Below are 23,181 nucleotides of genomic sequence, written 5' to 3' on the forward strand. Positions count from 1 at the left end.
GCTTCATCAGATTTAGGTTCAATTTCCTTTTCCCTTTTTTTTTTATAAGACTATTTCATAGTTAGATTGTGTTGTCCTTTCAGGTGGCGCATAATTTCTGGTTGTCTAATCATGGGAGCCAGCGATAGTCCTTAGACCAACTACCTTAGATCCACTAATTTACTAGGGGTTGCAAATTAGTGATAAGTTAATTCTGTTGTTCATTACTTATCAGCTGGAATATTTCTTTTTTTTTTTTTTTTTTTTTTTTGTGAGAGTCTCTGTCACCTAGGCTGGAGTGCAATGGCACAGTCTTGGCTCACTGCAACCTCTGCCTCCAGGTTCAAGTGATTCTCCTGCCTCAGCCCCCTGAGTAGCTGGGATTATAGGCATGCACTACCTTGCCCAGTTCATTTTTGTATTTTTAGTAGAGACAGGGTTTCATCATGTTGGTTGGGCTGGTCTCAAACTCCTGATCTCGTGATCTGCCCGCTCCAGCCTCCCAAAGTGCTGGGATTACAGGCAGGAGCCACTGCACCTGGCCTTTCAGCTGGAATGTTTCTATAGGAACAAACTTTTCTGTCTCTTTTTTTAAGGCAGGGTCTCACTTTGTCACACAGGCTCCAGTGCAGTGGTATGACCACAGCTCACTGCAGCCTCGGCCTCCTGGGCTCAGGCAATCCTCTCATCCTTCCACCTTGTCCTGCCAAGTAACTAGGACTACAGGCATCACCACTATGCCTGGCTAGCTTTTTGTATTTTTTTTTTTTTTTTTTTTGTAGACATAGGGTTTCACCATGTTGTACAGGCTGGTCTGGAACTCCTGGGCTCAAGTGATCCTCCCACTTTGGCTTTCCAAAGTGTTGGGATTACAGTCGAGTGCGACCTTGCCCAGTCGTGCCTGTGTATTAACTGTTCAGTTCTCTTAAGATATATTTCACTGAAGAAAGGCAGGAAAAATGCTTGTTGAGTCTTAGCCTTTATTTACTAGTTTTCAGAATAACGAAAAATTAAGTATCATTGTGAACTCATGGATTTAAACCATAGTGGATGTCTGTCTGTTGCAGTTGTTATACTTACTGATGTTTAATTTTATTCAATTTCTGATCAGTAGGAACCTCTTCAAGCTCGTTAGCAAGTCCTTTAAATAGTACTCTAGTGGTAGTTGATGGCAAAGAAATTATCTGGTATTACAAGATGTTTTAGGCTTATCCTACACTTCCGTGCCCCAAATTCATAGTTGGCTTTCAAGGCCAGAATTGGAAAGCTTGTTATAACTGTATTGGTTACTGTTCTAGGTTAGTAGACAAATCTAGGAAGTATGTTGCATCTGTTTCTTTAAGGTAAAATACATGAGTTTATACTGATAATTGCAATTGAAATTTAGTAATACAAATTTTTATGTAGTTGTTTCATGTTATTTCCTTTTATCCTAGTTGTCAACAATACACAGAATAATGCAATTAGAGTGTCACATAATTGATTAACTGTTTAGTCATACATAAAGAATACAGTAGTTACCTGTTGACAGAGGAAATCTATACATGTCTGCACATTTCAAGTCCTACCACCAACAATATGATTGTGTAAAACAGGTTAGAACTTCTCCCTCCATAGGACATAGTATACAAGGGTTTTATAGTCAATATTGAGTTTTAAGTCTCTTGAAAATAATTGTGTGTTTGTAACACCAACTGGATACACTTACATTGTTTAGGTTATTAATGTTACTGAATTTTTAAAAAATTAAATGTTCTGAGTTGTAGGTTCACATGCAGTTGTGAAATATTGTAGAGTGAGCCTATATATCTTTTACCTAGTTTGCCCCAGTGGTAACATTTTATATAACTATTAATACAATATCACAACTAAGATATTGACATTAACATAGTCACTTTATAGAACATTTCTATCAGTGACAGGAGTCATGCTGCCCTTTTAGTCATACCTACCTCCTACCCCTGAACTTTGCCAACTGTTATTCTGTAATCCATTTCTATAATTTTGTCATTTCAAGAATGTTACATGAATGAAGTCATAGAGTATGTGACCCAGTATATGACCTTTTGGGATTGATTTTTTTTATCCAACATAATTCCCTAGAGAGCCCTCCAGTTTGTTGGATGTGTTAAGATTTTGTTTTTTATTGCTGATAGTATTTCATGGTATATGTGTACCATAGTTTGTTTAGCCTACTCACTCATTGAAGGCCACTTGGGTTGTTTCTACTTTTTTGGCTATGACAAATGAAGTTTCTGTGAACATTTGTTTACAGCTTTTTGTGTGAACCAAAGTCCTCCCCCCGCCACTCCAGTTAAATGCTCAGGAAGAACAGCAGCTTGGTTATATGATAGTTGCATGTTTAGATATATAAGATATTGTCAGACTGTTTTTCAGAATGGCTATTTCATTTCATATGTCTACTGGAAATGTAGGAGTAATCAATAATTTTGTTTTTTTTAAGAATTGTTGGTTGGGCCTGGTGGCTCACACCTATAATCCCAGCATTTTGGGAGGCCGAGGCAGTTGGATCACTTGAGGTCAGGAGTTTGAGACCAGCCTGGGCAACATGGCAAGAAAACATTGCTACAAAAAAAAAAATACAAAAATTAGCCAGGCATGGTGGCAGGTGCTTGTAATCCCAGTTACTCAGGAGGCTGAGGCACGAGAATTACTTGAACCTGGGAGGCTGAGGTTGCAGTGAGCTGAGATTGTGCCACTGCACTCCAGCCTGTGCAACAGAGCAAGACTTTGTCTCAAAAAAAAAAAGGCAAAAATTAGCTGGGTGTGATGGTATGTGTCTGTGGACCCAGCTATTTGGGAAAGTGAGGCAGGAGGATTGCTTGAGCCCAGAAAGTTGAGGCTGCAATGAGTCATGATTGCGCCACTGAACTGCAGCCTGGGCAACAGAGGGAGACTCTGTCTCAAAAAAAAAAAAAGAATTGTTTTTTATATTTAATTCACCTTTATAATTATATACTTTAAGAAATAATCTGTTATTCTAAAGTCAATATATAAAGCAAGTGAAACTTGAAGTCAAATATATAAAGCAAAGTATCATTCTAAAGTCAAGTAAAGCACATAGACAATATATAAAGCAAGTTAAGTCTAACTCATCCCTTCTTGCTTATTATATGTAGGTATGCACCTATATATTTGTCTTTTCCTCCTTATTTAGATAAGCAGTAGCATATTATAGAGTCTTCACATTTCTTTTTTCTTAAAAATAATATGCTGAAGATCACAATAGTATATAAACATTGACTGATACAGCTTCAATATACTTTATCTTTTATGTACTCTAGTTTATTTAACAAGTTGCCTTTGTGTGGACATTCGAGTTGTTTCAGGTCTTTTGTTATTATAAATAGAAGTGAGATTGTTCAGTAAAACGATAAACATATATATAAAATTTTGTTAGATTGTCAAATTCCCTTCCAGTAGGAGCTGTGCAGGTTTGAATTCCAAAGAGTAATACATAAGCATACCTGCTTTCCCAAGCCTCACAACAGATTATTTGGCAGACTTGCATTTTTGCCAGTTTAATTAGGTGAGAAATTGTAACCTCAGCATAGTTACACTGTGCATTTCTGTAACTTTGAGTGAGGTGTTTCTATGTGGTTTTGTTTCACTTTATGATAATTATTAGCCCTTTGCCAGATAATATTTGATGGGGTAAATAATCTGATGATGGAGTCAGTAAAATTTGGTTAAAAACTTACCATTAGAAGGGCAGTTAGTTGAGAGAGGTATGTTTATTATTCTGTGATAGCTGGGATAATTATCCATGATGGTAGAATAGTTACATTTCCTGGTAGACATTAAGCCAAGTATGAAGACATTGATAATCTAGAGCTCTTATTTTCCCGCCTGAGAATAATTTACTGTCTGACTTCTAAACTACATACAATGAAAAAGTTAGGGGGGAAAAAGTAAAAGAATTACTGTAGATGATGTAGTTCATGGATAGAGGTAGGGAGAGAGTAATGAACTATTTCACTTAATTGTTAAATGCTCCCAGCACTTTGGGAGGCTGAGGAGGGTAGATCACCTGAGGTCGGGAATTTAAGGCCAGCCTGACCTACATGGAGAAATCTCATCTCTACTAAAAATACAAAATTAGCTGGGAGTGATGGTACGTGCCTGTAATCCCAGCTACTCAGGAGGCTGAGGCAGGAAAATCACTTGAACCCAGGAGGCAGATATTGCAGAGAGCCAAGATCATGCCATTGCACTCCAGCCTGGGCAACAAGAGCAAAACTCTGTCTCAAAAAAAAAAAAAAAGTTCAGTATTTATTTCAAAAGTGAAAATATTTAAAGGCAGTGGTAATAATGGAATAGCTTTCTAACTCAGTGTCATACATTTACTTTAAGAAATCCAATTTGTGATTTTAATTACATTGTTAACCTTACGAGTTTTTTTTTTCCCCAGACATTTGCTTTATTCTATTTGAAAAAAATACTAGTTTCATAGGTAAAACATTATTTTCTTGGCCATTCACTGTGGCTCACACCTGTAATCCCAGCACTTTGGGAGCTGGAGGTGGGAGGATCACTTGATCCAGGAGTTCAAGACCAGCCTGGGCAACCCATTTCTACAAAAAATTACAGAATTAGCTGAGCATGGTGGTTCAGGCCTGTACTCTTAGCTACTCAGTAGGCTGAGGTGGGAGGATCACTTCGACCTGGAAGGTTGAGGCTGTAACAAACTGTGATGACATCATTGCACTCCAGCCTGGGTGAGACCCTGTCTGAAAAAAAATTGAGTCACCTATCTGGCATCTACTGCTATTATTATTAGATTGTATATAAACTGTATTGCAAGGGATACTGTATATATTTTATACTGTTGGTTTTTCACTGAGAATATTAAATAAATTACAAAGTTCATCACATTTAAGACAGATCTACTTCATATTCAAATTTATATATATTTGATAATCATGCTGATTTTTTAATGTAGGAATTTGGATAAAGAGAGGGCAGTGCTACTACAACGCCGGAAAAGGGAAAATATGTCAGGTAGGTAAAAAGGACCTATACTAAATTAAGATTCATGTGATTGAGAATTCTCTCAATGGTCTGCATATTTTCAGTTAAATATAAATACCTTGTTGATAAGTGTTGATTGTACATATAGTGTGCAATCTCTGGTATAGATTTTAAGTATTTCTTTTCACATAGAATAAATATGTACTTATTTGGGGAAATAAAATGGAAACAAGAGGAAAATAAAGTATTTAAGTCAGCCATAATTTTTTTACACATAGCTAACCTGTTGGTTTAAAAAAGTAAAATATGTTTGTTCTTCAGAAAGATAGTGATCCATTAGTTTATCATGTGTATTAGTACATCTTTCAGTTTTAGGAACAGAATTTTCTAACTTCTGTGTAACATATGCCACAGTTTTTATTTGAGCTTAATCATGTTTGTTTGTTTGTTTATTTATTTATTTATTTATTTTTGAGATGGAGTCTTGCTCTGTTGCCCAGGCTGAAGTGCAGTGGCGAGATCTCAGCTCACTGCAACGTCTGCCTTCTGGGTTCAAGCGATTCTCCTGCCTCAGCCTCCAGAGTAGCTGGGACTACAGACATGTGCTACCATGTTTGGCTAATTTTTGTATTTTTAGTAGAGACGAGGTTTCACTATGTTAGGCTAGTCTCAAACTCCTGACCTTGTGATCCGCCCACCTCTGCCTCCCAAAGTGCTGGGATTACAGGCATGAGCCACCTCACTTGGCACTTAATCATGTTGATGCCAGCACACTTGGTTTTGAATAATCATAATTTATTCAACTGTTCCTCTTTGATGGAGATTTGGATTGTTTTCATTATTTCTGTTTTGTTTTATTTTTGTTATTAAAAACAGTATCCTCAGCAAGACTCTTGCATAAGTTTTTTTGTACTTTTGCTGTTTTATCTTTGGCTAGATCTCTAATAATGGGATGGCTGGGTCAGAGGGTGTGTACATATATAATTTTCCTAGATATGGCTGAATTGCCCTTTGTGGGGAATTTCAAATTTCCACTAGTAGTGTATGAGAGTGCCTGTTTCCCACAGGCACACCACTAGAGTGTGTTACGACTTTTGGATCCTTTCTAGTTTAATGTGTGAGAAATCATATTTGTGATTTGTATTTAAATATGTAAGTGAGATGAGTGAACAAGTTAAAGTGCTTATTTAGAAAAATGGAGATGACAGTACTTTGTGATATGATTATTTCATTGTTTAAAATAGAAATGTTAAGTGTGCAATAATTTTTATTTTGTCTTTGAAGATGGTGATACCAGTGCAACTGAGAGTGGTGATGAGGTTCCTATGGAATTATATACTGCATTTCAGCATACTCCAACATCAATTACTTTAACTGCTTCTAGAGTTTCCAAAGTTAATGATAAAAGAAGGAAAAAAAGTGGGGAGAAAGAACAACACATTTCAAAATGTAAAAAGGTATGTTTTTGCTTGTTTTTAGGTGAGTGGATAGGATAGTGGGTGGGGAGCTGAATTTTATAGGAGAGGCAGGAGAGTGAGAATAGTTGATGGCTGCTAAAGAGGTGGCAGGATCTAGCAAGTTTTTTATTTTTAAACAATTAAACTTACTAGAAAATTTTAATGTGTTTTGAAGACTGAAGTGGAGAAGAAACTTTGCAAACTGCTTTGAAATCATTTAATGAGATTGTCACTGAAATGTAGAAGTGAAAATAAAATAGGAAGCCTACCAGGATTGTATTCCTTTCACTTGTCTAACAGTCCACTTAGCTTTTCTACCCCATGTTTTACATAATGGTTCTTTGCCTCCTTTTTTTGTTAAACCTTACTCTCTTCTAACGTATTGTCTACACACAAATTTATTTATTTCGATGTATATTGCTAGCTGTAGGTTTATATTTCTTAGTCACTCTGAATGGAGTTTACACTTTTTAGGGGGTTGAGGGGGATAGGAATTAAGTCTCAAATACATCCTTCAGGATCTGGCAGATTAGTGGGCTCTCACTACGTATTTATTGAATAAATACAGCTCTGTTTACCACAGTGCATATTACTTAAGCCCCATATGGGCTCAAATTTTACTTGCTAGTTGCTTAGAGAATTAAAGTAATATTATTTTACTCCCACCCAAAACAAACCTTATCAACAAAATTATATTTCTGATACGTTCCCAATTTCTATCAGAAATATTTTTCTACTATTGTAATATTGGACATAGAGAATATTTAGAAATTTTTGTCTTTGCATCATATTATATGCAGATTTTCATATTCTATATAGGCTGTGTTTTGTTTTGTTTTGTTTTGTTTTAAAGACAGGATCTTGCTATGTTGCCCAGGCTGGAGTGCAGTGTCTATTCATAGAATATCATGGTGTACTGTGGCCTCAAAATCCTGGGCTCCAGTGTTCCTCCTGCCTCAGTCTCCTGAGTAGCTGGGACTATAGGTGCCTGCCACCACTCCCAACCACATTCTGTTTCTATTAGAATAATGTTCTATTAGATGCCTTTATTAAAGATTCTCCTAGTGTCCCCACATTCTATTTTTATTAGAATAGTATTCTAATAAATGCGTTTATTAAACATTCTCCTACTGTCAGCTTTATTGGTTTCCAGAGTATTTGTTATGACACGAGTTAAAAGTTTCAGTGGAGAGAGATATCCAAGATGGCTGATTACTAGCAGCTCAGGATTGTAGCACCTAGTGGAAGTGCAAAGAATTGAGAGGATGCCACACTTTCAGATGAATTTTTGTTGCTCACGGACCAGGAGATTCCCAGTGGAAGAGCCCCACGGGTTGCCAGCATGACTCTTGTGGCCGGTGCGGCAGTTCTTGGTGCAGAGTAAATGGGACTGGGTCCCCTTTTGGTCGACGTTTGGAGCTCCGGGAAGGCACAGTCGCCCATTCAGCTGATTGAAAAAGTGACTCAAGAGGGAAGCCAGACTGGAGATTCCCGGGCAAAAAAGCACCATGAATCTTAATGCCACTGTTTTAGCCGGCACAGTGGGTTGCTCAGATTCCGGTGCTGGGAATCAACAAGTTGGACGTCCACTCAGAGACCTAATTTGAAAGTCGGTAATTACAAAGACGACAGGTGGATAAATTTACAATGACGGGAAGAAACCAGCATAAAAAGGCTGAGAATACCCCAAATCACAATGCCTCTCCCTCTACAGGGGATCACAGTTCATCATCAACAAGGGAACAAGGCCTGATGGAGAATGAGTGCGTTCCATTAACAGAATCAGGCTTCAGAAGGTAGATAATAAGAAACTTCTGTGAGCTAAAAGAACATGTTCTAGCCCAATGTAAAGAAACTAAGAACCTTGAAAAAAGATTTGACGAAATCCCATGGAGAATAGACAATTTAGAGAGGAATATAAGTGAATTAATGGACCTGAAGAATACAATACGAGAACGCCGTGAGGTATGCACAGGTTTTAACAGTTGAATTGATCAAGCAGAAGAAAGGATATCAGAGGTCGAAGACCAACTTAATGAAATGAAACGAGAAGACAAGATTAGAGAAGAAAGAGTAAAAAGAAATGAGCAAATTATCCAAGAAATATGGGACTATGTGAAAAAACCTAATTTACATTTGATAGGTGTACCTGAATGTCATGAAGAGAATGAATCCAAGCTGGAAAATACTCTTCAGCATATTATTCAAGAAAACTTTCCTAACCTAGTAAGGCAGGGCAATACTCAACTCCAGGTAATACAGAGAACACCACAGAGATATTCCTCAATTAGAGCAACCCCAAGACACCTAATCGTTAGATTCACCATGGTTGAAATAAAGTAGAAAATTCTAAGGGCAGCTAGAGAGAAAGGTCAGGTTACCCATAAAGGGAAGCCTATCAGACTCACAGCAGATCTCTCAGCAGAAACCCTACAAACTTGAAGAGAGTGAGGATATTCAATATCCTCAAAGAAAAGAATTTTCAACCCAGAATCTCATATCCAGCCAAACTAAGCTTCATAAATGAAGGAAAAATAAAATTTTTCGCGAACAAGCAAGCACTCAGAGATTTCATCACTACCAGGCCTGCTTTACAAGAGCTTCTGAAAGAAGCACTATACACAGAAAGGAACAACCAGTATCAGTCATCCCAAAAACGTATCAAAAGATAAAGAGTATCTCCATAATGAAGAATCTATATCAACTAATGGGCAAAATAGCCAGCTAGCATTAAATGACAATATTAAACTCACAAATATCAATATTAATAATAAATTTAAGTGGATGAAATGCCCCAATCAAAGACACAGACAGGCAAATTGAATAAAAAGTCAAAACCCATCAGTATGCTGTATCCAGATCCATCTTATAAGCAAGGACACACAAAGACTCAAAGGGTTGGTGGAAGACTTATCAATCAAATGGAGAGCAAAATTAAAAAAAAAAATGAGTTGTAACTTTCCTCTCTGACAAAATAGACTTTAATAGTAATAAAGGCTAAAAAACAAAGAAGGACATTATATAATGGTAGAAGGATCAATGCAACAACAGGAGTCAATGATCACAAATATACATGTACCCAATATAGGAACACCCAGATACATAAGACAAGTTCTTAATGACTTATAAAGAGACTTGGACTCCTGCACAATAATAGCGGGAGACTTTGACACCACATTGTTAATATTCGACAGATCAACAAGATAGAAAATTAACATGAACATCTGTGATTTGAACTCAGACCTGGAACAAGTGAACTCAGCGAATATTTATAGAATTCTTCACCCCAGGTCGACAGAACATATATTTTTGTCAGTATCACATTACACCTATTTTGAAAGTCACCACATAATTGGAAGTAAATCACTCCTCAGCATTTGCATAGCTTTTCACAGACTTAAATGAACTACTGGTTGGCTGTTTGTTCGTTATTTTCTTCCCTTATTTCTTCCTGTCTCTGTTGTTAAGCACAATTATCGGCATACAAGAGGTTTTTAATACCTATTTTTAGATTGCATTCCTGCCTGGGCAATAGAACAAGATTCCTGTTCTCTCTTCCCCTTTCTCTTTTTCTTTCAAAAACAAAAAGATAATACCAATAAAGAGAAATACCCTTTACCCATCCTTTCTCCACTCTCTCTATTATGGAGTTAACCACTACCATCACGTCATCCTCTCTTTCTCTGAAAAAAAAAAAAAAAAAAAAAAAAAAAAGTGAGTGTGTGTGTGGCTCTTAACATTTTCCTTAAATTGCTTATCTTCAGGGGAAGTATTGAACCACTCTGAACGTGGATGATCTTATGGTAGTAATAGTACAGTATGGACTTAATGAGATAGTTAATGAAATAAATGTTTTACAGACACATAGCTAATATTTGTTGAATTCTCACTAAGTGACAGAAATTGTTCTTTGTAGTTTAGGCCATTTAATCCTAACAACTCTGTGATACAAAAACTCTTATTATCAAAAAAAAAAAAAAAGTTTCAGTGAACCAGTTGATTCTTTAATTATGTTCAGTTGTTTAAAAAAATAACTTGAATTCCACGTTTATTTTAGGCGTTTCGTGAAGGATCTAGGAAGTCATCAAGAGTTAAGGTAAATACATTACTATTAAAGTGTTGTTATCAACTGTCATTTACTCGGGAGCAAAGTGCTTGCTTGTCCATATCATTACCTAATGCTCTCTTATTGTGTGCCATGTCATTGCTCATTATTAGGTGTGGGACCTTAGTTCTAATTGGAGTTACATGCTTCTCTTGTAGCTAACATTGTTAAAATATTAGTCATCAAAAGGGGGAGGTATATAAGCAATTTATAATTTTATAATTTTGGGCAATTTGAATTTTATTACTCGCAATCCATGTCTCTGATACCACTTAGTATTACTGTACTGTACTTAGGAATGCAGAATCACATTTGGAACTTGAAAATTTGCTCTTTTGCATAGTTGGGATTCTAGAGAGTTAGTCAAGTCAGTTGTCATACTATAAATTCACCATAGAAAACCATATAAACACAAACCAGTCAGAATAATTGATGATAGCTAAAAGTTACCTTGAATTAATTACTATACGTCCTCAATTTTTTAGATGCTAAAATTGCTGAGAAAAGCAATTTTTGTCTGACCCCAAAACGCAAGTTTGTCTTGGGTCACAGAGGTCAGCTGTATGCTGTTACTGTAGGCTTTGGACTTAGGTAGAAAAGGATAACAAATTTCTAAAATTGTCATATTACATAGGATGTGGGGAGCATGTTACAGTGTATCTTTTGTCTCTGTGGTATAAGGCTTAATTATTATTCCACATTTCTGGAAAAAAAAAACGCATTAAACAGGAGTTTTTTGTTTACATTATGTTCTTTTATGTAGACTGCCCTTGTGTGTGGTGTGTGTGTGTGTGTGTGTATGTAAGTTCAGATATTAATACTCAGTTTGTGATTTTAGGGTTCAGCTCCAGAGATTGATCCTTCATCTGATGGTTCAAATTTTGGATGGGAGACAAAAATCAAAGCATGGATGGATCGATATGAAGAAGCAAATAACAACCAGTATAGTGAGGGTGTTCAGAGGGAGGCGCAAAGAATAGCTCTGAGATTAGGCAATGGAAATGACAAAAAAGACACGAATAAATCAGATTTGAATACCAACAATTTGCTCTTCAAACCTCCTGTAGAGGTAAATATGTCATTTGTCCAAAAATTGGAAAACAGTTTTATACTGTGTATTTTTAGTTAAACTGAAAGCAAGCAAGTTTCTTTAATCTCTACATTTACTTTGATTTTAGAGCCATATACAAAAGAATAAGAAAATTCTTAAATCTGCAAAAGATTTGCCTCCTGATGCACTTATCATTGAATACAGAGGGAAGTTTATGCTGAGAGAACAATTTGAAGCAAATGGATATTTCTTTAAAAGGTATATTCTTTTATTTTCCATGTTCATTTTCTATAGGTAAATAATTGAATTTTTGGCTATTTTATCTAGATGTTGTGATTCTATGTACTTTTTTCCTACTTGCTCATTTCAGTATTTAAAGCTGTAGTGTGGTTGAACAATGACTGATGAATTTTTGAACTATGATAAACTAAAACAACATAAAAAATGCAAAGATATATTCCTCAGTCTCTTGCTCATATCTGTCTTTGAAAAATCCTAAAACAATCTACTTCAAAGATTAAACACCAACAACATAGGTTAGATATATAAGAATGTCAGTTAGGAACTCTGATTGAGATTACAAGGAACCCTTTCCATCTCCATCTGGGACTCATAATAATTCCTTGTAACGTAAAAGCCAGAACCTGAGAAAGCCCATGGTGACCATAGGGGAAACCCCTTCCTCTTTATTAGACAGTGTTAGACTGGGTCCTAGATTATTGCCACCACTTTCAACACCCACTTTGTTGGTATTAGAACAACAATCCTCTTTGGTTTGGGATTCATGTGCAGAATTAATATGATCCTCTAATAGATGTTGCTTCCCTGTAGTCTAGAAGTATGTTCATATCTCTAGGAGAACATTCTTAGTCCGTGTCCTTCAGAAACATTTGTTGTTTATAACTTGAGTTTTTACTTAAGATATGAAAGATGCACAACAATTTCTCCCTATTATACATTAGATTTGATCTGAAACAGGGGTGTAAGACAGATACTTTTAAATGCACCATGAAATATGAACCCTAAAGACATCACATGAATCCTGTAAATGTAATAGTCACTCTTTTTTTATCTTAATAAATTTGAATTTCTACCTTTGGTTAATTGCCTTTGATTTAAGTGAGATTATGGGACAGGTAAAAATCTCATTAGCATAAACTAGCATAAGATAAGAGTGAATTCTGGAGTCAGACTGCCTATATTCAAATCTTGGCTTCGCTCTATTAGAAGTTTCTCAGACTCTGTATTCTTGTTTTCTTCATCACTTTGCCTCTGAGGAGTAATAGGAGATTATTATACATTTTTAAAATGTTGTCCTTTGTTTGTTTTTGAGACAGAGTCTCGCTCTATCACCCAGGTTGGAGTGCAGTGACATGATCATGGCTCACTGCAACCTTGACCTCCTGGGCTTAGGTGATCCTCCCACCTCAGCCTCCCAAGTAGCTGGGACTACAGGAGCATGCCACCATGCCTGTTTTTTTTTGTAAAGATGGAGTATTGCCATGTTGCCCAGTCTGGTCTTGATCTCCTGGGCTCAGGCAATCCACTTGCCTTGGCCTTCCAAAGTGCTGGAATTACAGGTGTGAGCCAGCACGCCTGGCCTAAAATGTTAATAGCTTATAATGTTTCTTTCTTTGTAGACCATACCCTTTTGTATTATTCTACTCTAAATTTCATGGGCTAGAAATGTGTGTTGATGCAAGGACTTTTGGGAATGAGGCTCGATTCATCAGGCGGTCTTGTACACCCAATGCAGAGGTAAGCTTTTAGAAATCTTTTGGGGCGATGTTGGGGCTGGGAGTTTGTGGAATCTGAGCAGCAAGCACAAAACTCTGGTAAACTAAAACACATTTCAACTGTTGGTGGATTTTATACTGCCCAACATCTTTTTTGTGTGTGAAAATTTAGGTGATACTGGCTGTATTAGCTATGAAGTCTTTTTTTGTTTTCATTTTTGAGACAGAGTTTCACTCTTGTTGCCCATGCTGGAGTGCAATGGCACAGTCTCTGGTCACTGCAATCTCTGCTTCCTGGGCTCAATCGATTCTCCTGCCTCAGCCTCCTGAGTAGCTGGGATTACAGTCGAGCACCACCATGCCTGGCTATTTTTTTGTATTTTTAAGTAGAGACAGGGTTTCACCATGTTGACCAGGCTGTTCTTGAACTTCTGACTTCAGGTGATCTGCCTGCCTGAGCCTCCCAAAGTGCTGGTGTTACAGGTGTGAGCCACTGCACCCAGCCACTATGAAGTCTTAAAAATCAGGCCGGGCGTGGTGGCTCTCGCCTATAATCCCAGCACTTTGGGAGGCCGAGGTGGGTGGATCACAAGGTCAAGAGATCGAGACCATCCTGGTCAACATGGTGAAACCCCATCTCTACTAAAAATACAAAAATTAGCTGGGCATGGTGGCGCGTGCCTGTAGTCCCAGCTACTGGGGAGGCTGAGGCAGGAGAATTGCTTGAACTCAGGAGGCAGAGGTTGCAGTGAGCCGAGATCATGCCATTGTACTCCAGCCTGGGTAACAAGAGCGAAACTATCTCAAAAAAAAAATTACTTTGCACATTGAAGAAATTATGATGTTCCTTATAAGAGGAAATGTTGAACTTTTTTTTTTTTTTGAGGCAGGGTCTCACTTTGTCTCCCAGGCTGGAGTGCAGTGTCATGATCACAGCTGACTGAAGCCTCCATGACCTCCCATGCTCAAGTGATCCTCCTGTCTCAGCTTTCTGAGTAGCTGGTACTACAGGTGTGTGCCACCACACCCGGCTAATTTTTTAAATTTTTGTCGAGATAAGAGTCTCATTTTGCTGCCCAGGCTAGACTCGAAAACTCCTGGGCCAAGTGATCCTTCTGCCTTGGCCTCCCAAAGTTTTGGGATTACAGTTGTGAGCCTGCCCAGACTTCTAAAGTCATTATTATTATTATTATTATTATTATTATTATTATTATTATTGAGGCAGGGTTTTGCCCAGGCTGGAGTGCAGAGGTGTGATCATGGATCATTGGAGCCTTAACCTCCTGGGCCCTCAGGAGGTGAAGCAATCTCACCTCAGACTCCTGAGTAGCTGGGACCACAGATGTGTGCCACCATGCCCAGCTAATTTTTTTTTTTTAATTTTTTGTAGAATTGGGGTCTCCCTGTGTTTCCCAGGCTGGTCTGGAGCTTCCTGTGTTCAAGCCATCTTCCTGCCTTTGGCCTTCCTAAGTGCTAGGATTACAGGCATGAGTCACCATACCCAGCCTGATACCAGACAACTTTCTTTTTATCTTGGACGCTCTTATTTGTGGGTCAATACATGCTGTGGTTTAAGTTAGATGACAAAGTGGAGATATAAGTAGAATTAATATGTTCTACTGTAAAATTTTAATAAAATTATATTTTAGTGTAGAGTGTAAAATCATGTTGGTTTTGTTTTTTACATGTCAAAATGATGATTGTTTTATAACTAATATTGCAGCCAACAATGTAGGGTTTTTCTTTTTTTCTTTTTTTTAAAGACAGGATCTTGCCATGTTGCCCTAGGTTGGCCTTAAACTCCTGGGGTCAAGTGTTAGTTCTGCTTCAGCCTCCAGAGTAACTGGGATTACAGGCATGCACTGCTGCAGCCAGCTAAGAGTATAGATTTTGGAACCAGACTTAAATTTATTTCTTCCCTGTGACTTAATAGCTTTGTAATCTCAGTTTTATCTGTAAAAAGGTGATATGAGGACTGAAGGAGTACATGTAAAGTATCTAGAATAGTGTCTTGTCATAGAAAAGTAGTGTTTGCTCTACCATTACTGCATTCATCAAACCTAAGAAGGCTGGGTATGGTGGCTCACACCTGTAATCCCAGCACTTTGGGATTTTACTGAGGCAAGTGGATCATCTGAGGTCAGGAGTTCAAGACCAGCCTGACCAACATGGTGAAACCCTGTCTCTACTAAAGATGCAAAAATTAGCTACACATGGTGGACATGCCTGTAGTTCCAGCTACTCAGGAGGCTGAGACAGGAGAATCGCTTGAACCAGGAAGGCAGAGGTTGCAGTGAGCTGAGATCACACCACTGCACTCCAGGCTGGTGTGATGGCAGAGTGAGACTCTGTCTCAAAAACAACAACAAAATCCTAAGATGCCACCACTTACGAGACTCCTGATTTCAGGGATGCTAGAAGATGAAAAATTAGAATTGATGAAATTACTATTTTTAATGCCACATTGTGGGCTCAAGGAGTTGGGGTGGCATTGGGTAGCAGTGTATGTTTGAAAAACCTTCCCAGTTGATAACCACTGATAGATGGTTATAAACCTTCTCATTAATGACATATTTTCCAGGTTGTGTTTGTGAAATACTTTGAAAAGACTAATTTTCAAAATTGTAGGTTGATGCTTCTGAAGGCAGAAAGTAATTTATGGTAATACAATATTATTGTAACTTACAGGTGAGGCATGAAATTCAAGATGGAACCATACATCTTTATATTTATTCTATACAAAGTATTCCAAAGGGAACTGAAATTACTATTGCTTTCGATTTTGACTATGGGAATTGGTAAGTTCAAGTCTATAAATGTCATCTGTTATTTCAAAATAGTTCCATAGCATCCCTGTAATAATTTAGGTGTTGTCGTTACTTTTATAGCTTTTTATTTTTATTTATCATGAAGCAGTTAAAAGTACTTGAAAACCAGAAGTTTAGTATCAGTCTCTATTATATCTTTGCTGCTTTTCATTTCTACATTTTCCCTAAGTATTATTGTAATGTAAATGTTCACAGTAATTATAACAAGTAATCCTAATTCAGCCATACAACACTAACCTTGTTTATGTAAGAATTTTTTTTCTTTTTCTTCTAGGGGATACAATTTTAGTCAGACAGTTAGTTCATCAGTAAAAATAATTTCTCTTTTGCCCCTCAAAACAAAAGAAAGTGTACCAAATTTTCTTTGCAGTATAAATTAATAGGGTTTGTTGGAGATCCTGCAGAGAAACTCGTAATAACTATCGTTCTGAAACCGTAGTTAAAAAACTAATGATGAGGGCTGGGTGTGGTGGCTCACGCCTGTAATCTCAGCACTTTGGGAGGCCGAGGTGGGTGGATCACGAAGTCAAGAGATCGAGACCATCCTGGTCAACATGGTGAAACCCTGTCTCTACTAAAAATACAAAAATTAGCTGGGCATGGTGGCACGTGCCTGTAATCCCAACTACTCAGGAGGCTGAGGCAGGAGAATTGCCTGAACCCAGGAGGCTGAGGTTGCGGTGAGCCGAGATCGCGCCATTGTACTCCAGCCTGGGTAACAAGAGCGGAACTCCGTCTCAAAAAAAAAAACAAAACTAATGATGAATCTGATTACAGTTAGCCCTTGCACAATGCGGGGTTGGAGCACCCACTCCCTGCACGATCTGCAATCTGCTTATACATTTTGACTTCCCTGAAACTTTACCAATAGCCTACTATTGACTAGAAGTGTTACCAACGACAACACATATTCTCTATGCCATATACTGTATTCTTACAACACAGTAAGCTGGAGAAAAGAAAATGTTTTTTAAAAAATCATAAGAGAAAATATATTTGCTGTTCATTATGTGGAAGTGGATTATTATAAAAGTCTTCATCCTCATGTTGAGTAGGCTGAGGAAGGGGTGGGCATTGGTCTTGCTGTCTCAGGGTGACAGAGGGAGGAGGGGTAGTAGAAAGGGAGGCAGGAAAGGGAAGTGCACATGGTATAACTTTATGAAAATAATAATTTTTGTGTGGCCTTTTTGCTTTTTTATGTCTCTCAAAATGTTTCTGTATGGTACCAGTCTTCCATCATTTGCTTTAGTTTCAGTGCCCGTATCATAGAAGAGTCCATGTCATAAAAAAAAGTAAAAAACAGTCTTGAAAAAATGGAACCCTTATGCCAGATTGTCTCATGTAAATTTGTTTTTTGGCACTGCTTTTTCTACATCTTCTTCCTCATCATCTGGCACTGGTTTGGAAGCAATCATTTCCATCAGGCATCGTCTATTAATTTCTCTGATGTAGTATCTATTAGCTCTTGAATTTCTCCAAGATCCATATCTGTATTCTTCCTTCACCTCCACCTTTTTTGTTACATCCACAATCTCTTTTATGATTTTCCTGATTGGCTCTGTTTTAAATTCTGTGACGTCTTGCATAACATCTGGACACAGTTTGCTGCAGCAGGGATTTATTGTTTCGGGCATGATGGCTTTCATAGCTTTTTCTATAATGATGGCATCTTTTATGGTGTAATCCTTCCAGACTTTAATGATCTTCTCATTCAAGGTTCTGTTCCACAGTGTTACAGTCTTTTCCTTAGAGTATGGTGTGTAATGAGCCTTAAAGGCCATCACTCCCTAATCTAGAGGCTGAGTTAGAGACATTATGTTTGGACTAATTTGATGCCCTCAGTGTTGAACTCATAGGGTTCTGGGTGGCCAGAGGCATTGTCCAATATCAAAAGACATTTATTTTTTTTTGAGACGGAGTTTCGCTGCTGTTACCCAGACTGGAGTACAATGGCGCGATCTTGGCTCACCGCAACCTCTGCCTTCTGGGTTCAAGCAATTCACCTGCCTCAGCCTCCTGAGTAGCTGGGACTACAGGCATGCACCACCATGCCCAGCTAATTTTTGTATTTTTAGTAGAGACGGGGTTTCACCTTGTTGACCAGGGTGGTCTCGATCTCTTGACCTCGTGATCCACCCGCCTCAGCCTCCCAAAGTGCTGGGATCATAGGTGTGAGCCACTGCGCCCGGCCCAAAAGACATTTAAAAGGCATTCCCTTCCTAGCTGCCTGTTGTCTGACTTGAGGGACAAAGCATCAATAGTACCAATCCAGAAAAAGGATTCTTATCCAAGTTCTTTTGTACAAGCAAATAACTGGCAGTTGGTGTATGTCTTCCCTTCAAGGCTTGGGTTTAGCAGCTTTATGGGTAAGGGCAGTCCTGATCGTAAACCCAAATGCATTTGCACAAAATAGTAGAGTCAATCTGTTCTTTCCTACCTTAAATTTTGGTGCTTGCTTCTTTTCCTTACTAATAAATATCCTTTCATGCCCCCCTACCCCAGAATAGGACACTTTTGTCTGCATTTAAAGACTTCAGACAGATATTCTTTCTCCTGGATGATTTTTTTAATAGTGTCTGAGAACTCATCTACTGCTTAAGTTGGCAGATGTGGCTTTAGTTGTTAAGCTAAACCTCTTTTTAAAATCATCTGACCATACATTACTGGCATCAAATTCTCCAACTTTAGATCTTTCATATTCCTTTTGTTTTATATTGTCATATAATGACTTCACTTTTTCTAGAAACCTATTAGGGTCTATAGGTATGCCTTTCTTATATAGCACACTTGCACCCACATAAAAGCTTCATTTACAATACTAGATAAAAATATATGTTGCAGAAAGTGCAAGGTTTTCACATTCTGCAGCACAGCTGCAGTGATGGCTCCACGAATCTCTCTCTATTTTTTACATTGGCACTTATACTGGATTTATTTGTCTTGAGATGGCAGAGAACTACAGCTGCAACCTCAGTCTACAATGTATCTTCAGCAGTGCAACTTCTTTTTGTCATAACTTCTTTGTTTCTTGGGAGCACTTCAGCATCGCTAGTGGCACTTTGTATAGGTCACGTAGTGTTACTTAAAATATAGTATATTGGTTGGGTGTGGGGCTCATGCCTGTAATTCCAGCACTTTGGGAGGCCAACGCGGGTAGATCACCTGAGGCCACGAGTTCAAGACCAGCCTGTACAACATGGCGAAACCCCAGCTCTACTAAAAATACAAAAAATTAGCCAGGCATGGTGGCAGTTACCTGTAATCCTAGCTACTTGGGAGACTGAGGCAGAAGAATTGCTTCAACCTGGGAGGTGGAAGTTGCAGTGAGCTGAGATCAAACCACTGCACTCCAGCCTGAGTGACAGAGCAAGACTGTCTCAAAACAAAAAAATTACTTTTTTTCACTAAACACTATGAAAAAATACACAAGAACCACAAGAGATCGCTTTTTATTGCAATACACAATTTACTGAGAGATAAACTGCTCCTGGGGATGTGTCACATGCCATTTTACATAGATACTCCCAACCCTTGAGGCACCACAATAGCAACAGGAGATGGCTACAAATTAGTAGTACTAATTTGTACTACTAATATAAGGAATGTCCTACAGTTACTTTTATATAGCTAATTATTTAATACTATATCTTTACATGTCTCTGGACTGTGAATGGCACCACATAAGGTCTGTATGTGTGTGTATAGGTTTTGATAAATTTTAGCTTTTTATAATTTGTGTATATTTTATGGTAATAAATGATAAAATAGACTACTATCTACATGCATATGCATTATTGACATACCTTTTTCTTACTTTTAAAAATATTTCTAGGCTACATAGTCCATCTGGTTTTTCAAATTGTTGCAAATTTTCAAAAAGTTTTCCAGTATATGTATTGAAAAACATCCATGTATAAGTGTATGTGCACAGTTCAAACTTGTGTTGTTCAAGGGTCAGCTGTATAGAAACTTGTTTCAGTTTTTAAAAATTTGATAGAAAAATGGCCAGGCGTGGTGGCTCATGCCTGTAATCCAAGCACTTTGGAGGCCAAGGTGGGCGGATCACCTGAGGTCAGGAGTTCAAGACCAGCCTGACCAACATGGTGAAACCCTGTCTTTATATATATATAAAAAGAAAGAAAGAAAAATGTAAACAGTAATTCAAACATTTGGCTGGGTGTGGCGGCTCACACCTGTAATCCCAGCACTTTGGGAAGCCAAAGAGGTGGTTCACCTGAGGTCAGGGATTCAAAACCAGCCTGGCCAACATGGTGAAACCCCATCTCTACTAAAAATACAAAATTAGCCAGGGATGGTGGCAAATGTCTGTAATCCCAGCCACTTGGGAGGCTGAGGCAGGAGAATTGCTTGAAGGTAGGAGGCAGAGATTGCAGTGAGCAATCTCACCACTGCACTCCAGCCTGGGCAACAAGAGTGAAACTCCATCTCAAATAAATAAATAAAATAAATACTATAAACACCCATGTAATTCCCAAATTAAGAAATTAACACATTATTCTTTGAAGCCCCTTATATTTAGCAGCCACATTGCATCTCCCTTCCCTCCTTCACTAACTGCTATCTTTAATTTGATTTTTCTAACATTTTACTATGTCTGTATTTGTTGGCAAATAATATCTAGAATTTTGTATACTTTTAAGCTTTTATGTAAATTGTAACCTGTATTCTTCTGCATTCTTTTCTCATTTATTACGTGAGATTATATTTTCTTTATTTTCACTGCCTATGGCATTTATCCATTTCACTGTTGACAGACCTGTATATTGACAAAAGAATGCACCTAGGCCTTTCTGAACGTGTCTGTATGTGTGTACATGTCCTCTCCATGGTAGGGACACAAACATGTGTGTATGTGTTCTCTGCATGGTAGAAACATAGGAGTGGAATTGCTGGGTTGTAGAATGTGCAATGCATGAGCTTTTGCCAGATGTGAGTGAATATCTATTTAAGAAGCTCGTACCAGTTTACAGTCCTAAGTAATTTAGTGCCTTGCTATACTTCTTTACTCTAAGACTGAAAATACATGCTAGTCGCTGTGCTTTATGCCTATAATCCCAGCACTATGGGAGGCTGTGGTGGGCGGATCATGAGGTCAGGAGTTCTCGACCAGCCTAGCCAACATGGTGAAACCCTGTCTCTACTAAAAATACAATAATTAGCTGGATATGGTGGTGCAGGTCTGTAATCTCAGCTAATCAAGAGGCTGAGGCAGGAGAATCACTTAAACCTGGGAGGTGGAGGTTGCAGGGAGCTGAGATTGTGCCACTGCACTCCAGCCTGGGTGACAGTGAGACTCCATCTCAAAATAAATATATATGTGCATACACACACACACACACACACACATGCTAGCTCAATGTGGAATATCTTTTTTTGTTAATATTTTTATTTACCGTTTTCTTTGATTATTTATGAACCCATAGGTCTTTTTCTGTATTGTCATTTGGATTTCTCTCTTGTGAATTGCTTGATCTTATCATCTGTCTTTCTACTGGGTAGTCATTTTCTTGCTTTTTATTTCCCCCTAGAAATTCTTTATATATTCTGTAGTCTTTTGGGTTTTGGGTTATAAGCAATTCAGTTCAGTTCCTCTTACTCTATATATTTTTTAAACTTCGTGTGATATTATTTTTAAAACGTTGCGTTTTCTTTTGGTGAAATCCCTCTTCCTTTAGTATGTCTTTCTACTGATTATTGCTGTGAGATTTATCATATTATTTTAGCCCTTTCTCTCCTAGAAGGTAGAAGATTTAGCACAGTTCTTTGCTCATTGCTTTGTGGGATTACCTATCCCATATAGGTTAAGAATGTAATCTATCTGGTTTCAAATCCTGGCTTGGTCACTTACTGTGTGACCTTGGACCAATTTCTTCATCACATTGTGCTGCATTACCTCAAGTATATGAGAATAATAATAATACTCACCTAAAGTGCTTAATAAACAAAAGCTCTTGCCATCATTATTGTTTGTAGTTCTGTTGTCCTAAAATCAACAGAACTACTAGTGCCTGTTAATACCTGATTTGAGAGGTGGGAGGTAGGACCATAAATGTTTGAATTCTGTCCCTTGTTCACAGAATTAAGGAAGTTGGATTTGAATCTTTCTAGCTGTTTTAAGAGTTAGGAATATTAGACACTTAAAAAGTAAATTGTTTTTATTGTTAACAAACATTCAACTACTTAAAACATGCAAAGTGGAGATTTGTATTATTGTTTAACTGAGGTTTGGGCATTTGGCCTGTATCCTAGAGATGAACTACATCTTAGCAGCTGGGGTAGAAATAAAGAGATCAGAGTTGAGAAGTACTGAAATGAAAAGTACATGAGCCTGAGAGTCATATAGAGACCTGGATCTAAATGCCGTCTCTTTCACTTATTAACTTTGTAACATTGAACAAGACGCTAATGTTCACTGAGTTTTAATCTCACTTGTAAAATGGCAGTAATAAGTATCATTATGGTGAATATGAGACAGAGTGCAGTTATTTCTCAGGCTTCCATTTGAAAGAGAGAACACTTAGTATGGTAAAAAGGAGACATTAAATGTCATCAAGGTAGCTTTTTAAAGAAACTTGGTTGTTGCTTTCATTCCATAAAGTACAAGACAAACTAGTGAGGTTTAGTTATTTGTTACACCTGCATTTTTTATTTGGTCAGATTTCAGATCAGTATTTTATATAGCACTCTGGGATACTGAAGTAATTATGGTTTCTGCCTTAATGTTTTGTGTAATCCACGGTATCATTTTACTTTAAAACACTCAGTTTTAATGTGTTTGGTTTTTTTCCTAATTCTGTAACATATTACAGGTTGAGCATCCTTCATGCAAAAATCTGAAATCAAAATCCTAAACTTTTTTTTTTTTTAAGACTGAGTCTCGCTCTGTCGCCCAGGCTGGAGTGGTGCGTTGGCATGATCTTGGCTCACTGCAACTTCTACCTCCCAGTTTCAGGCAATTCTCCTGCCTTAGCCTGTCATGTAGCTGGGATTTCAGGTGCCTGCCACCATGCCC

General features: G+C 37.8%; 1 protein-coding gene across 10 annotated transcripts in view; it reads left to right on the plus strand.

The window, feature by feature from the left end:
• Positions 1-23,181, plus strand: part of KMT2E (lysine methyltransferase 2E (inactive)) — a 105,021-nt gene that overhangs the window by 58,370 nt on the left and 23,470 nt on the right. For all 10 annotated transcript variants that reach the window (XM_078343082.1, XM_078343086.1, XM_078343080.1 and 7 more), the window contains 7 exons: positions 4,943-5,001; positions 6,256-6,428; positions 10,486-10,524; positions 11,372-11,602; positions 11,712-11,842; positions 13,225-13,342; positions 16,009-16,118. In XM_078343082.1, coding sequence (XP_078199208.1) covers positions 4,943-5,001; positions 6,256-6,428; positions 10,486-10,524; positions 11,372-11,602; positions 11,712-11,842; positions 13,225-13,342; positions 16,009-16,118 — 861 coding nt within the window. The remainder of the gene's footprint in view (positions 1-4,942; positions 5,002-6,255; positions 6,429-10,485; positions 10,525-11,371; positions 11,603-11,711; positions 11,843-13,224; positions 13,343-16,008; positions 16,119-23,181) is intronic.

This window comes from Callithrix jacchus, chromosome 11 (genome assembly GCF_049354715.1).
Source record: "Callithrix jacchus isolate 240 chromosome 11, calJac240_pri, whole genome shotgun sequence".
Classification (NCBI taxonomy): Eukaryota; Metazoa; Chordata; class Mammalia; order Primates; family Cebidae; genus Callithrix; species Callithrix jacchus.